Source organism: Ptychodera flava, chromosome 14, assembly GCF_041260155.1.
Source record: "Ptychodera flava strain L36383 chromosome 14, AS_Pfla_20210202, whole genome shotgun sequence".
In the NCBI taxonomy this organism is placed as follows: Eukaryota; Metazoa; Hemichordata; class Enteropneusta; family Ptychoderidae; genus Ptychodera; species Ptychodera flava.
In genome coordinates this window covers 20545483-20561998 of record NC_091941.1, presented here as the reverse complement: position 1 = coordinate 20561998, position 16516 = coordinate 20545483, and the positions used below count along the sequence as shown (strand labels likewise).

The window sequence follows — 16516 nt, the reverse complement described above, 5'->3', positions numbered from 1 at the left end:
AGTTGCTGACGGGGAGGTTTTTAAGCTGAAAACAACAGAAGATGCAAATCGCTAACGAAAATTATTACATGTCAGAGAGAAAGTTGTTGGCGTCCTATGAGCCGGTTTATGCTCCGTGTTTAGTGGGTATATATATGCGTTTATCTGGCGGTTGCGTTGCGCGTAAGGAAAGTGCCCAGACCAATTTCGATGATGTGCACCACTCTCGTAAACCCAAACAAGTGAGGCAGGGCGGGCTCTCCTGTCCTCGCGCCCATCAATCAAGGCAAAAAGTGGACCATTTACAACAGTTATTGGTGTTGTACTAACAAAAGAAACTAATCAGATTTCGAAATGCTTATATTTATAATTAGCCTCTGTTAAACGCGGATTAGATTCTGTCACTAATGGAGTGGGACGTGCCTAATTTTATTACATTACAATTAGCTGCTCTCATTCGCCATGCAGACCGGTAGATTGGACCAATGGGAGCGAGGCAGTTTGTTGACTCGGCGTGAAATTGGGAGGCTTAGACACGGAACAATAACACCGTACTCATTGGCGTAGCGCTCACTTCTGACAATAAATTACACTGGCTCTCTTGTTCCCCACTAATGCTATTTTGTTTTACAAATACCCTGTTACGTCGAACAACTCGGCTCATTTTGGTACTCGTGTTCGGCATGAGCGGCTGCCAATAGTCCGGCGTCTTCCCGTCACGTCGCGTCACGTCAAAGTCACGTTACCCCTGGGTATATACAGATAGGCCCTGCCTGAGACCAGCCTTTTTTTCAAAATAACGTATACGGCTGCCGCCACCAATTTCACACGAACCCCAACCATCGAGCGGTATCGAAAGCCAGTCGCCACACAGCTACAAGACACACAGCAAGGCGCAATTTTTTATATTTCTCGGGGTCTATCGTCGTTTGCCTTTCTCCAGGTGGAATCATCAGAATATCGTGTCTACAGCACCATAACAGTTTTTGTCTAAAATGTTAAACTTGACAAGCACCTCGCCGTCGGCTTTCACCATAGAAAGCATACTTGCTCCAAGACCAACTCTGATCCACGCAGCGAGACCAACTCCATATCCGTTTTTCCCGCATCCTTCCCATATACACCACTTACCTCCAGAGTATCACCATTTAGGTAAGTTTATTGTATTTTCTATACTTTCAACCCGACTGTTTTAAAAGCAATAGCTGCTCATACTTGTTGTTGTCTTTTCCCCCGTTCAGTTTCTTCCTTCAAATCCGACAGTAACCCTTACTGTGCTGGTCTATCGCCTCTATTGTGAACTCGTGTCTTGCGTCGTAAGCGTCGCAGTCAATGTATTAACTTTTTACCTACCCCCAAAATTAGTCGTAAATTGTTGGAGAATACCCAGGTGGTTGTCCCAATGTTGTGATCGCGGAGAAAGTTTCGGAGAAAGTTAAAGATGTTAACAACCGAAACGGTAACGAAACATTCGGGATCGATAGGTGTGAAGTGGCGAAACAAGCACTTAATTTTAGATTGTTCAAAAGAAACACGGAGCCCTTGACAGGAGCGGAATAACAGTTGTTTCAACGCCTCACAGCGCCATCTTTGATATTCAACACAACAGCGGGGACCCCACTCCACCTCCGAATGGCAAGGGCTCTCACAGTGCACCACTTCGTCTAAAAACAATAACAGAAAGCAAAACAAAAAAGCTGTGATCAATTGTGAATGTCTGAAGATTATGAAGTCGACGGCATTGATTCTTGATTGTGCGAAAAAACCCCTTCTTCCGTCTTGGGCGAAGGGGAAATAAAAAGACCAGACCGATCTCTTTAAAAAGTGCATGTTTTTTTTTTCAAAGAAGTACGGTGACTCTACCGCAGTGTCGCTGCCCCTAAGGGTGTAGGTTTTGTTTAGCAGATGAAGCTGATGAATGGACGATGGAGAAACTTCAGAGATAGTGAGGGGAATCAGTTGGGTTTTGTTTTCCTTCTTGCAGGAACTTAAATTCACACAAAGGTATACATCAGAGATGCCACCTTATCTTTGCTTGTCGAAGTGTTGACTTGGTTCCCATGTTTCAATATCCAGTTCCTGATCGCGGGTGACGATGGCAGATTTTGCCAAAAGTCCAATTTTATTTTGTTTCTAAATACCCCACTTCGGCATGCACAGTGTTTTCGGCGTGGGTAAGTCCCCCCGGAAACATCTAAATATTTCATTTGATTGCGGGATTAGTTTGTGCAGGTACACACTCCCGTGCCGATCTATCTTACATCCAGGGCCGCAGCGAACAAATCAGTCATCGGGTCTGGTAGTTTTTATTTGTCGAAGTGTTTGTCAACTCGAACGCATCGATTAGCTCACATAATTGCAGCATAACCGGTAACGCAGTACATGGGCGAAGGTGTGCAATTACAACAAAAAATCAAATCTCACACAAACAGTATTTTCTGTGTTGCAACTCTACTGTTGTTTGGGGTATTCGCCCGGGGATTAAATACAATTAATAGTCTCTTGGGTTTTAAAGTTCTGGTGACAGGACGAGTAAGTCGTCGGCTATATGACGTCAATACCAGGCGAGAGTTGGAAGGATGGTCGTAGATTTTACTTATGGAAGAGATTTCGTCTCTTGTCGGAACCGTCAGCAAGCACGTTTTTTCCTGGGAGCAGAAAATTAAAAAAAAAAGACCCGCACACAGTCAGGTAAAATTTCTTTAATTTGTAGTCGTTCTCTTCCAGTTGGAAGCTTAGCTTGGACCTCGGGAGACAGATTATATGCTTGGCGCTGGACTAAAGGTATTAGCGTTTTACTTAGTTCAGTCTAAAACATCCCGTTTCATTTGTTAATATCACACAGGCACTCACACACGAAGTAAGGACGCTCGGATGGCGAGCTCACAAACAAAACAAGGAGCTGACGTAAACACGGGACCCGATCTCATCATGATGTGTGGTGTCAGATAGAGCGTTGACATCTCGCGATCTACCTCAAATAAAGGAAAGTCCGTCCATACAAATTGAAAATTGCACGAAGAGGAATTAAGTGTACTCTAACGCTAGCACGCCATGATTAGAAAAAAAAAATACACATCTATCCCAAGCCGATCAACGAGTAAATTCCAACGTTAATATTGGAGATGAACCAGAATGACGGGGAAAAACAATGATGAGATGAAACTTCTTTGTGATTTGTCTTAAACTAGTGTCTGAATGGATCGCCTTGTACCATCCCTTCCACCTGACTGATTTCACAAGCCGCTGAGTGTTTTTTTTTTATTTTTTGCAGTGATAGATAAAGGAGCTAAAAGAAAAACTGCTGCTCGCTTCTTTCTCTGCGCAGATGCCCATTTCTGATATTGTGCGCGTCTACAAAAGCATTCTCGCTCTTTTTTTCTTTTACGCTTGCCAGGATTGAACCTCGTAATTTTTTTCTATCACCGATGTGTATCAAATCCTGCCGTCAATTCCTCAGACGTTTTTCACACGTGCAAGTCGATATATCAGTAGTTATCACGGCTTTCCGACTTAATGGAAACATGTTTCTCCCCCGAGAAGTTGACCCCAGTTATTAATGCACCCTCGAGCCTCCCAATTTCTTTTTTTTTCCACCTGAACTTTTTACAAACTTTTATTTTTAAAGTACAAGACGCCAATTTTGCGTTGTATGGTCGAGATTTGGTGGTTGGATGAGTTTTGGTGCCTAATTTCAGGGCAGTTTTCGTTCACTTTTCGGGGGACCGGGGCACGTGCGTTCTTTTCTCACCGTGTAATTACACAGGCCTCTGGACCTGTGAAACGCTAACACGCTCACCATGTAATGAGGAGTCGCATTCTCTGTCTTTGATTGGAAACTATTTAACCAATTTTCTAGTTTGCATGTCTTCACAGATCGACGGGAGAATCCCTTTGTTGAAGTGTGAGAGATACTCTGTGAACACGACGGCCCCGAATTACCGTGGCTCTGCCAGACAATGCCCCCCGCCCATAGTAATTACAGATTTACCGAGATTTTATTTCACCGATCCATGTCCGTGGTCTAGAAAAAACAACTCCCTTGTTTATCGTTAGTTGGAAAACTTTTGAAATGCATATGTTTCCAGCTTTCGTTCTTTTTTTAGTTTAACTGATTTACAGGTGGTCTCGGCGACGACTGCATCACGCGTGCGTCGCACATCCAAAACTCTTTTACCCAGGCCCTGTGTGCAATTTCCACTCAACGCTGCGCATATGAAAGTGAACATCGTTGATTTATCTGCAGAACCATTCTATAGGTCTATCTTCTCCATTCCACACGTAGAATGAACACCGGGCCCGTAGACGCTGGTGGCCCGAAAAGCTCGACTACGTATCGTTTGCCGGACAAACGTCTAGTTATCGCATTGTATGTGGTCACCCGGCTTTCTTGTGTCGTCCAAGGGGTCCCAAATCCTCCCTCGCCAGGCCAAGATGACACCCGAAACCAGAGCGAACACTCCTGACTAAAATTTTCTAGCATTCGGGGAGGTAGGGGGGAGACGAGGCTGCCTTTCCTAACACAAGAGATGGCTTATTAAGCGAAAATGACAGTCGTGTGGGAAAAGAACTCAGCGCTCCCCCATGCACAGTGACCACAGTTTGAAGGAGATAAAGTCCAATTTGTAAAAATAGCACTCCCAGTGGGGCACCATTGCTTCAAATGCGATCTAATGAACAATGTCAATTGAAAAGAGAAACATTTGAAAAAGAAATTCTTTGTGAAGTAAAAGAGCTCTTTTGCGCTTCATTTTTGTCTATGTCTTGATACCTCTCACCAGAAGATTGTCTTCTTCGAGACTTTCTTCTATGATAGGATCTTTAAGTGGTTTTTTTTCACAATGAAGCGACTTTGTCTTTGAATGTCTGAACTACTTGTCGATCAGCGCTAAGTGAATTTTAGTGTAGTATACAACTTTTGAGAGCGCAAATATGAGCCCAGGTACATGCATGCATGCCTATGTACATAACCATACATATATTTGTGAGTTCTACATATATATATATATATATATATATATATATATATATATATATATATATATATATATATATATATATATATATATATATATATACATACATACATACATACATACATGCATGCATGCATGCATGCATGCATGCATGCATACATACATACATACATACATACATACATACATACATACATACATACATACATACATACATACATACATACATACATACATACATACATACATACATACATACATACATACATACATACATACATACATACATACATACGTACATACGTACACACATACATATATATACAAATTTACATGCATATCTGAAAGTTGGTAGTTGTGAATCAGGTGATCAAGAGGCTAAGGTGATGAAAGCTATGTGCCTCTTTTTACCGAAGATAGGTGTTCGAAAAACAAACAAACGAATAAAGATATTCTGAAAGATTAAGACTTTCTGAAGCTCTGGACTAGAAAACTGAGTTCATCTTATGTGAACCTTCGTTTCATGTTTTTTGTTATTTGTTTCACAGCGGCTGCGGCGGCGGCGTACCCAGCATTCCATGGCTATCCAGCCCTCGATTTCTTCGGCAGAAACCAGAAGAGGAAGAGGCGACACCGCACCATCTTCACCGAGGAACAGCTGGAGGAGCTGGAGGCGACCTTTGAGAAGACCCACTACCCGGACGTCATGCTGAGAGAGGAGATCGCAATGAAGACAGACCTGAAGGAAGAGAGAGTCGAGGTAAGATGCGATCTGACGGATGCAATTATAGTAGTTGACCGGGGTTTTGATTGCTTGACACGGTGGTGAAGGTCACAAAGTAGTGTCCGCTGACAGGTTGATGCCTTGGCAAGCTATCCATCGACACTTTCGAATATTTAGGAGATGGTTAACAACACAAGGGGTCAAAATTCGACATTTTCGCATTTCTACCATGATTTAAAATAATCGCTGACGATATCTCTGAAAGACGAATGCAACTGTGGAGTTAGAACATGCAGTTGGCTGTTAACTGGCACTTTCCTACCTTCGCTTTCTCGTGAATTCTATGAGGATCACATACAGACTACTTCTTTATAAAAAAGGTGAAAACCACACGCCTTATATGTTCGATGAAATGTATCAAGTGAGAACGTGAACTAAAACAATGCCCTTCCCTATATTTTTTTGCTTCGGGCATTGCCAACCTGTACGCGAACTGTCTTCCCGTCCGGCAAAGCTGGAAACTGAATCACATTCTAGTGTTAGGCCGGGCAATTATAAAAAGTAAGTATTAGGCAAATGTCGCTGTATTTATACACAGTTACTAAATCAACAACTAGGAACCGAAAATGATTGAGCACTTTTTTTCAAAAACTTCCGAGTCGGGCTTAGTGTACCAACGCAAGCTTGATTTTGCCCGTTCAAGAATCTGTTCACGGCCAGAGTGAGCGGACAGTTTGATAGAAAAAAAAGTACACACGTAATTAACTAAGGGTGCTATTTTGTTTTGAGGATTGTGGGATATGAAGCATAAACAGTACAGAAACTGAGAAAAAGTGCCTTTATTTATCACACAATCGCGAGTCTTAACTGCACGGCTCGTTATCGTGCGTTTGCTTGGAGTTCTAAGACAACCACAGTATTTTGAATCACATTGAGGAACCCGTCATGTTTGAATTCCAACTCGGTTTAGCGTTTATTTGTCCCACTGTTCTCCGTTAATTTAACTATCGTGGTGCTATTGAAAAGTAGAAAGCCAAAATTCTAACCCATGAACAAAAAGCCCCCTTCAGACAAACGGAAGTACACTAAACACCAACAACAGAAAACAAGCTTTCGGTTCCTTTTTTGCCTCTTAAAGTTGGCAAGCCACACAAAAGGTGTGAATAATGACCGTTTTTAGAAAATCGCAAGAAGACACTAACTTTTTGTTGAAAATATTGCAGACCAACAGTTCGCGCCGTTCACACAGGGACTACTAGGCGTTGGAAGATAATCCCTCCCCCAAAAGCTCCTAATTTATTTTCATGTCGACTGCAGTGTAACGAGTTCGTTGTAAGCAGTTAAGCCACCAGTACATGTGTTAATACGTGTAATTTCATGGGAGGAGCACCTCGCATAATTGCGGATTTGCCTTTGAAATCACCAAGTGTTGGCCTCTATCACAGACTATTTGCAAACACTTTTAGTACCGTGCATTTAACCCAGGAAGTGCCGGGCAATAGGGGGAACCAGAGTAGGGAAAAGGAGGGAACATGCCGAATTTGAAACTAAACATCAAATATCTAAAATTACTATCGAAGTTAAATTTCCCCGGAAAACAGAAGGGGGACGTCGGCAGAATTAACAAACAGATTTTTACGTGCGATTCTGTCTGTCGCCGCCGCTCTATCAACGCGTGGGAAACACGCCAGACTTTTTCCACGCTTGTCGTGCTGAAGTTGGCTCTTCGAACGGGGTTTTCATTTTGAGCGATAGAATTCGTCGAAAATCTGTCGGCGAGAGTGGAAGAGAGGTGTATCGATGACAAGCTCACCCGATAAGTCACTGAAATTGCCTTATTGCCGCGTCACTGCGTTCTCTGTAAATTATAGAATTAAAGGTCAGAACGGGGGTCATTTCCAAGATAATTTTAGCTAACGATACAATAAACACGGGCCGGGTACATATTTTTTTCGTTCCGATAACACTGTTGAGAATTTTACAGTGTCTGTTCCAGTAGCTGCGTAGAAGCCGAGACCCTAATTGCACAATAGTTTATACCGTCACGGTGTTGGGCAGACGGCACTATGCTTCAGAATTTAACCTTCAGACAGTTATTCCGCAAACTTTCGAAGTTTGGCTTCAAGGTTATCGCAAGATCGCCCTTGAAGTACCGTTGTACCGCAATGTTTCCCTCCAACAAAGCAATTACCTCCTCGCGGGAGAGTTTAAAAATCTTCCTTGAAGAGCCTAGCTCTTTTCTGAAGTAATTATCCACGTTAATTTATGTTTCTTTTTTTCGCGCGTAAACCTTTAGTTATTTCTGAAAGGACAGTCTTATTAACAGACCGTGCCTTGATAAAAATCGGCTTCTTAATTAATACCAAAATATCATCATTCGCCGAGAGGTATCTCATATCATTTTTTGGAAACTATACGACCACATATTCATCTACCTAGCATTTTTCAGCGGGATGAAAGCTTTCATGTTCCCTTGTTAGCTGAAATGAACACAGTTAGCTGGCTTCGTGCGGTTCTTTGAGCGTGCGATATTAATTACCTGACCCGGGTAGATCAGTGGGTCATTCGCTTCACATCAAAATATTATTTTAATGACTCAATATTAAAGACCTAAAATTATTACTTTTTGTCGCGTTTCGCGCTCGGTTTCTCCAGTTTCCATGGTAGCGTTTTTTTGGCACGACATTGGCATCGCGTGCGCTCTTCGTGGATGGTTCGACTCGGACGCATCCAGCCGTGTGTAGGTGGCGAGGTGTTTGCGACGCATTGACGCGATCGTATAGTTGCCTTTAAAGTACATACGGTTACCAGATGAGTGGTTTATTGACGCAAGTCTTCGGAAATAAGACTTGGATAACGGTGAAGGGGAAAAATCAGTTGATAGTCTCAGCCAGAGACGGCGATGAAACAACCTGTTAATAAACGTAGACTGAATGCATTAATACGCGGAAACCCGATACTCGGAGGTATCTGAGCCGAAACAGCTGTTCCCAAGAGACGCCGTGTTTTGCTCAATTAGATTTATTAGCGATTATTAAGTGCCAACATCGCTAAATCGCCGTCTATTGGTATATATACAGTCCGCATCCATAACCGTCTACCATAGAGATACAAATCTGACATAGCAGTCGTAAATGTCAGATTTCATATAACCGACGACATGCATGCAGGACAACGGCAACTCCAATGTGCCAATCGAGATCACTACGATATATACAAGATGTGCTGGGCTGTTGGCCATTGGTGAACTGTTTACGTCACACAAGACTGGCGTATTTAGCCTAACCGAATGCAAAGAACAAATTCATTAAAAAAAATTACACGACCTGTTTTTAGAAAAGTGGATGTGACAAAGACGGAGTGTTATGTATCTCTCTTATCGGATGCAGTTTGTTCTTGGTATTTGAAGAGACAGAAGGGAACTCGATCCAATTATAGATGAGACACGCGCAGTATGTTTTCCCCTACCGCTTCGGCATGGACCTGGATCAAGTCCAGATCTCTTTAATAATTAAAGTCGAATCTGTATCTAATCTCCGAAAGTTTTAATAGCATTTGAAGGATCTTCCAAGCTTAAATAATCCTCGCAAATTATCCGGGGGGGAGAAGCAGCCCCAGTTAATTCCAGGCATTTGTAATTTTCTAATCGATTACGTATCAGTCAACTTTTCTCTTCACGGTTTAATGATTTGGTTGTTTTTCATGTTTCTCAAGTTGTTATTTCAACTTGCTTTTCGAGTTTGCTACGGTTTTTTGACATGAAGACACCTACGCATTCACATATGTATATGTATATATGCCCGAAGAAGATACATGCAAGATTTGGTATATATATATATATATATATATATATATATATATATATATATATATATATATATATATATATATATATATATATATATATATATATATATATATCCGCGTAGGTGTGTAAAGGGTGAAAGAACTCCAGAGTACAATGCTGACTACAAGCAAATATCTTCGCTGACATTCAATTCTGACCTTGTGACTTACACCACCTACAATGAAAAGCTAATTTTCTAAACGTTGGGCGTTTATTGTTGCATTGGTAAATAAGCTGACAGGACCGTAATGTTGATGGTAGTCCTGTGATCTGCGCTTGTGATTTAGAAGTGATCGGAACGAGAGAGAGAGAGAGAGAGAGAGAGAGAGAGAGAGAGAGAGAGAGAGAGAGAGAGAGAGAGAGAGAGAGAGGGAGGGGTGGGAGAGAGAGAGGGGGGGGTGGGGAGAGGGAGAGTAGAAAGACAACGTTAGCTATAAAATTCTTTAAGACCGTAGATCGCGTCCCAATCGTATATATTTTACTTTGTCGACCGAAAAATGCGGGTCCAGGCACATTTATTGCGGGACATAACTTTGCTATTCTACTGGTAGTGAAGTATGGAAAATTTCGAACCTTAAAGTTGCCGGGTCTAATGCCCACTCAACCGCTTGCCTTTGTGTGTTTTAACGCCATTGTTCATTAATTGATAATGACTTGAAGAACAGACACTTCCGTTCATCAGCGTTTCCCACCGAAAATATTCACACGATTTTTTTTTATCAGTGAACAAATGCCTCTGATTATCAAATGTAATTCGTTAACTCAATATGCTGGCACCATAAATTATTTTTGAGGGTAAAAGGTGGTAGGGTTTGAGGCACACGAGATGTTTCCTTTGATTTTTGAAGGGGATCAATCCTTTATATATTTTTCTATTCATATGTGTGCTCTCCTTTCGTTCCACCCGCAGGTTTGGTTCAAAAATCGCCGAGCCAAATGGAGGAAGCAGAAACGCGAGCAGCAGGAAGCAGCCAGACGGGCAACCGAGGCAAGCACGGTGATCGACGCCACCGGTAAGGGCGAGGATGCCGAGAAAGAGCAGCAACCCTCGGACATTCGGACAACTTCCCCGAGCGGAGAGAACGGTCAGAACCACGACGAAGACACCAATATTGAGGTTGTCAGAGTGAACGATTGCTCGAATGTTGGGACTGAAAATTGCACGAATGACGATTCCAGCATAGACAGTGAATCAGAAAACGAACTTTCACCACAGGACGCCTGTTCGTAGATTTTATTGGTTGGTTTTCATTTTTTCACTCTAAATTATCTGAATATATTATCTTTATTCATTATTGAACTATCGACAACAACTCGAGAACAAAGAAAAACCTCCCGAGTTTACCGAGAACAAAAAAGGGAACACCTAGTGGAATCAGCACAATATTTTGGATAGACCACGTCACTTTTGACGCGGTAGACATACTAGTACACTTTTTGTCCGACCGTGATTTGAAGACTCTCGGATTGTAGCTATCGACGCGACACTTCAAGGTCCCGATGTTCGTGATTGTCTTTCAGAATGACGAATAGTAATGACCGATGAATTGCATCAGAATTCTAGATGGCAAAATTTTACCGCTTCGTGTGTTATGTATTCTTGTACTCGATACTGTGTATGTTTCCACTTCAAGCAGATAGTAACACTGAAATCGCATAACTTTTTACGAATGAATCATGAATTCATCCACCTTGACCCAAAAAGGGATTCTCAACTCTTTGCCAATGGAAGGCAAACCCTAAAGAAATCTTCTTTCTTCCCTGACAGCCCGTCAAACTCTCTCTCTCTCTCTCTCTCTCTCTCTCTCTCTCTCTCTCTCTCTCTCTCTCTCTCTCTCTCTCTCTCTCTCTCTCTCTCTCCTCTCTCTCTCTCTCTCTCTCTCTCTCTCTCTCTCTCTCTCTCCCCCGACACCTTGGTAAGTTAAAAATATTACGACTTTTCAGCCTTCTGAGGAAGTTTCTACATAAACAACTCAATTATAGATTGTATAAATGTGTCTCAATATCTATTACACCACAGGAGCAATGTTTTCAGATGGACTTAACCTTTCAGGTAGTTTCAACTCTTCCTTTAATATGCACGATACTTTTGGACTGCCCTACCTTCGATCCCTTCATCGCCAGAGCTTTTATCACAACCCCTTTATTTCCCATAGTGAGAATGGTTGCATGTATTAAGGAAATTGAAGTGTAAGCTAAAACAAATGGCAAAATTGTGAATTTTTTTTTCAATTTTGCGGTATGAAAAATATCAAAAACATCATATTTTAAAAGCCAGAAAAATAATTAGATTTTAAAAAGGAGTGCTTGCGGGACCTGTGACGAGAACAGCGTCATAGACGCGGTCTCCCTAGACCTGTTTAGCACCCCGAGAGCGTTCAGACAATCATATTAGAGACTTGTTTTCTTGAATTGCATTTGAACACGCTTGGTTATATTATATGTGAAAAGAAGAGATATTTAAGAAAAAAACTGCCGATGTAAATATTTTAGATTTCCCAGAGAGCATTAAAGCATTTTTCCATGTAAGTTAAGAGTACTCGACTCGAGTGTGTAAACGCACTGCAAAAGTGTCGTGTATGGGTCAGTGTGAGAATGATATTGAACTTATATTTGGCGTCAATGACGTGTTCACAACCAATGGAGAACTTCAAGACCGGTGTCACAATATTGCAGATAAGTCAAAAAGTCTGGCTAAAACGAAACCTTCTTCTTCGATGAGAAAACAAAAATTGTTGACAAATGTACAAGGTACAGTCACGAGCTCTTTTTTTAGTTTTCTGAAGTTAGACACCGATTTCATTTTTGAAGACTTGGCCTGTGTTTCGTGTGAACGCATTCCAGGCAACGCCCGGGTGTGGTCCGTCGCTGTCGTTATTTTCTGGTCCCTCAAATGTGGCACACGAATGATCCGTTTTAACCGATGCTCATAATGCTGTTGAGGGCCAACGCAAAAACAAGTGAAGTACCAGCGCGGAGTCGTGGGTTTGGTTAAGATACACAGCGCCACTGAAAGGGGGAAAGAATCCTCCTGGGATTTAGAGACACGGCATTTGAAAGGTAAGCCGTGTTTTTCAATTGACCGTTTAATGGTTTGGGTGGCGCAACACGATTGACATTACCGCAGTAAACGCTCCGCTGCTGGGTGACAATGGCCTCGTTGTAGCGATCTTTCTTAGGTGTGACAGTGCTCGCCTTTATACACACACATATACACACAACGTGGAGGTGGTCAGAGAGAGAGAGAGAGAGAGAGAGAGAGAGAGAGAGAGAGAGAGAGAGAGAGAGAGAGAGAGAGAGAGAGAGAGAGAGCAGCGTTCCGTAACGCAAATACAGCGGGTATACCTGTCAAAGATGGGATGCCCAGCGTAACATAGGAGTTCGCACCAGTTCTGAATGAGATTTGAATACGATATAGCTATTGTCTGACCATCTCTGTGATTAAAGAGACGCTGTGATAATACCTGCCCGCCGTAATCCAGTTCTTGAAAGGTACAGTCGGTATAAGAATACCGCATAATGATACCCTCAGCATTTATTTTTTGTGTGTTTGCGAAACCGGCGGTTATTATATTTGTCAATGAGAGAGAGAGAGAGAGAGAGAGAGAGAGAGAGAGAGAGAGAGAGAGAGAGAGAGAGAGAGAGAGAGAGAGAGAGAGAGAGAGAGAGAGAGAGTTCTCCAGCGAATCCTTTTAACTATCATTATTTCTATTTGGTTTGGATCTTCTGTTTATTCTGTAAATATTCCCAGAAGCCCCCCATTCAGTTAGACTGCCAAAATATGAATGATACTTTACAACTACTTTCAATATTAGACTAATGCGTTTTTTCCCTCTAGCCATCCGGTCTAAAGCAACCGATTTGAATTCTCTCCTCTTCTCCTTTTTTTTGTTTCATGTTGGCCTCCACGGTTTTAAGAACAAATAGAAACAGATTCGTAAAGTGTATAAAATCGTGCCACTCGTTTAAACCCAGTGCGCCCCGGTTGAAATGCTCCTTCAGAATGAGCTATCCTGTATCGGTCGTACATTGAAAATTATGAACCTGCCATTTTTTTTCCTTTCTGTCCATGCATGCTCCTTGGTTTACTTCGCCTCGGCTTATCGTTTAATTCCTCGTTGTGTGTTTATTTCATTGTCGCCGCCGTGAGAAAGCCCGATTGGTCGGGCTGGAGTACTACCAGCGCGAGTCGTAACACGAGCTCGGTAATTACCGAGAGAGAAGTGAGTATACTGCAAGCACATTGGTTGTGCGGTGAAAAAAAAACCAGCAGCAGCAGCAACAGCAGCAAACAGCATTTTTTAAAAAAAGTCGCTGTTTCACTTCGATCCCAGCCAGAGGGAGAAAGCTTTTCCATGAAAAACGAAAAACCAATTACGGACTATGGCTGGCTTAGATCTCTCGGTATAGAGCTACACTTAGTGCTCGGTGCGCCCAAAGCGCTAGGTCTATTCCGAATTACCGGGATAAGTAACGCCCCATGTCAGCAGAAAGTTGCGCTGAAAGGCCCGACAGACGGTGTCCATTTACTTCTAATGCTGGGAGAGGCGACGGTGTCTTCTATTGAAGCTTTGTGATTTCTCCCACGAGGGATGGGCGCTTGAAAAGGTGTGCTGGGAAACCAGAGAACTACCCACAAGTTTACCCGTATTAGAGTATTTAAGCCCCTGCATTAGTGTGAATAAAGCGGCAAATAAATTTCAGCTTAAAAGATCAAGACCCGGAACTCGTGGTCCATGCAGTTTGCCCCCTCTCGGCCCGTCTTAAAGTCCCTAAAAAGGACAGGGGGAATATCGCCCTCAAAAAGAAAAGTTATACCGCTACTGTGAGGTTACTCTACCCCACACACTTAGTCTTAAAACAGCTAGCTACACTGAGTGTTACAATGGAAAGTGTCCGGAAGAATCATCGGGTTGAGCACCATTTACAGCCACCGGTAATATCTTGAAGGGCGGGGGATATCGGAGCAAAATATTTCGCGTGGTGCACAGAAGTACCACGAGGTAAAAAAAAAGCCCCTCAAACCGATGAAATACATTACACATATTAGCCGCTCGGTGTTGAAGGGCTTGGATTTCGCGCAACAATAGCGACATGCAAAGAACTATCACACACACCTTTTCTGCAGTTATGCGTATAGATTTTGTTAGTCAAGTCGCTTGACCCAATATTGACGGAACCGTAAGCCAGTCATGCACTGACGACAGACACGCAGGTGTGTCCAAACTTGTGCAAGTTGTTGCTTGATAGACTTTCACAATCCATTCAACGAGGAAGTGTACAAATACGAAAGGTAAACAGTTTAAGACCATCTTTAAAAGGCTACCAGTCAATGTCACATCTCGAAAAGCAGATAGAAGTGCAGTAACTTTTTCCCCCTCACTAAAACAATGCAATGATCAAGAGAGGGGAAATTCTTAAACAAAACCAAATAGGTTTCTCTGTGGTTTAGCCGGAGCACTTGGACATTTCAAAGTATCCATGGCAACCAATTTCGGTTTAAAGGAGAGTGGCATTTTCTCCCTTCACCCAGCTTTCACGTTATCAATAATTTGACACCATTTCGTTAAGGTATATTGCGAACATTCTGGTGTTTTCCCCCATAAGCGTTTTCAGACCCCATTACAATCAATTTGCAACTCAACAAACGACTTGTCCCTACTCTTCCGGTTTTATATAATTTGTAAATTCTAATTGGACGTTTATGTTCACGGCAAGAAAATTACCCCTGTAATACGGTCGAGCTGTAATCTGAGCGACCAATTGTGTTGTCGTGAGAGGGGGGACTGCTTTCACTCATATGTACTGGATAAGTCTACAATCCAAGCCTTGTAAAGCCCAGAACACAGACAGAAACTATACTTTATTACTGTTGTCAAATGAGCTTCCGACTATTATGGGTACAAAAGGGGGGATAATTTCCCTAATCTTGCCTGGCTTTTAAGACTTCGTACCATTGAAATCTACGGTAAAATGACCAAAGTCTGCCACTCGGCGGCTGTATTGCCCGGTAAATCGACACTCTGAGGGCGCTGAAACATAATACGAGTTGTAAAGTGAGCCTAATCCCAAAGCTTTCACCTGGTATTGTTTACGAAAAGTTCCCAATCGGACCCTACCAATTCAAACACACCGTACGGTTGTGTTTTTCACCCCGCGCGTTACACAATTAACCAAAATGGGGTCCTATCTCCAAAAACCTTAAAATACCGTGTTTGCTGATTACGACAACGTCAAACACGATCAGCAGGTAGGGACCGAATAAATCCGAGTGGACCGTGTCTGTCTGACATAGCGCATTTTGAGTCCCACTCGAGGTGATTGATCGACCAGGGCGGTCATTGAAGAGAAGGGTCATTCGCATCCAGAATCAAACCGCTTCCTCAGTAAACTGACCAAAAAAATAAAAGTAACAGTGATTGACGAACTGCGCATGCGCAATTGAGTGCTGAAAGCTCAAGTTCCCTGATAACAATGCGAAAAGATTGATATAATAGCCATATGAATTGGTTTATTTGGTCTTTACAAAAGCCAGACACTTTCCATCTTTTGTAAACCCTTCCCAGAGTTCTCGTGTTCCCGGTACATCCTCGAAGTCTCGTTCTCTGAGCGTCGTTGGAACGTGAGCTAACTTTTAGCAGTCGAAGGCGATCGGAAAATGATTTTCAACACCTACATCGGGTCGGAAATGTTAGATATTTTCCCCGAGCGACGAAAAAAAGAAGGCAGCGGCAAGAGAGAATTACCCAGATTTCATAATTGCAAAGTTTCGCCATTCAAACGCCCTCTGGATGGGCCTCTTTTTTCTCCTGGATATTGCAGGCTTTATGTCTCAAACACTTGTCAGCGCCGTAAGATTGCCTTATTTACAGCAAATCTCGACAACATGGCCGGCCAAAGCACTCTCCACTCAGCACTCCTTATATTCCGATATCGCGAAATCTATACTCCACAAGAGCGTCATCAAACGCTGGTGAGGATACACACAAC

General features: G+C 42.5%; 1 protein-coding gene across 1 annotated transcript; it reads left to right on the top strand.

Moving 5' to 3' along the window:
- Positions 1 to 551: 551 nt before the first annotated feature.
- Positions 552 to 12055, top strand: LOC139149702 (diencephalon/mesencephalon homeobox protein 1-A-like). Its single transcript, XM_070721575.1, has 3 exons — positions 552 to 1131; positions 5504 to 5715; positions 10437 to 12055. Exons 1-3 carry the CDS (start codon positions 975 to 977, stop codon positions 10755 to 10757), a joined length of 690 nt encoding a protein of 229 aa, XP_070577676.1. The 5' UTR covers positions 552 to 974; the 3' UTR covers positions 10758 to 12055.
- The last annotated feature ends 4461 nt before the right edge of the window (positions 12056 to 16516 follow it).

What these genes read in the sequence shown, in the direction of transcription:
- LOC139149702 (XM_070721575.1), top strand. Translation starts at nt 975, where the DNA reads ATGTTAAACTTGACAAGCACCTCGCCGTCGGCTTTCACCATAGAAAGC. An exon ending in TCCAGAGTATCACCATTTAG is followed by an intron (nt 1,132 to 5,503) that starts GTAAGTTTATTG and finishes TTTGTTTCACAG; the next exon opens with CGGCTGCGGCGGCGGCGTAC. An exon ending in TGAAGGAAGAGAGAGTCGAG is followed by an intron (nt 5,716 to 10,436) that starts GTAAGATGCGAT and finishes TTCCACCCGCAG; the next exon opens with GTTTGGTTCAAAAATCGCCG.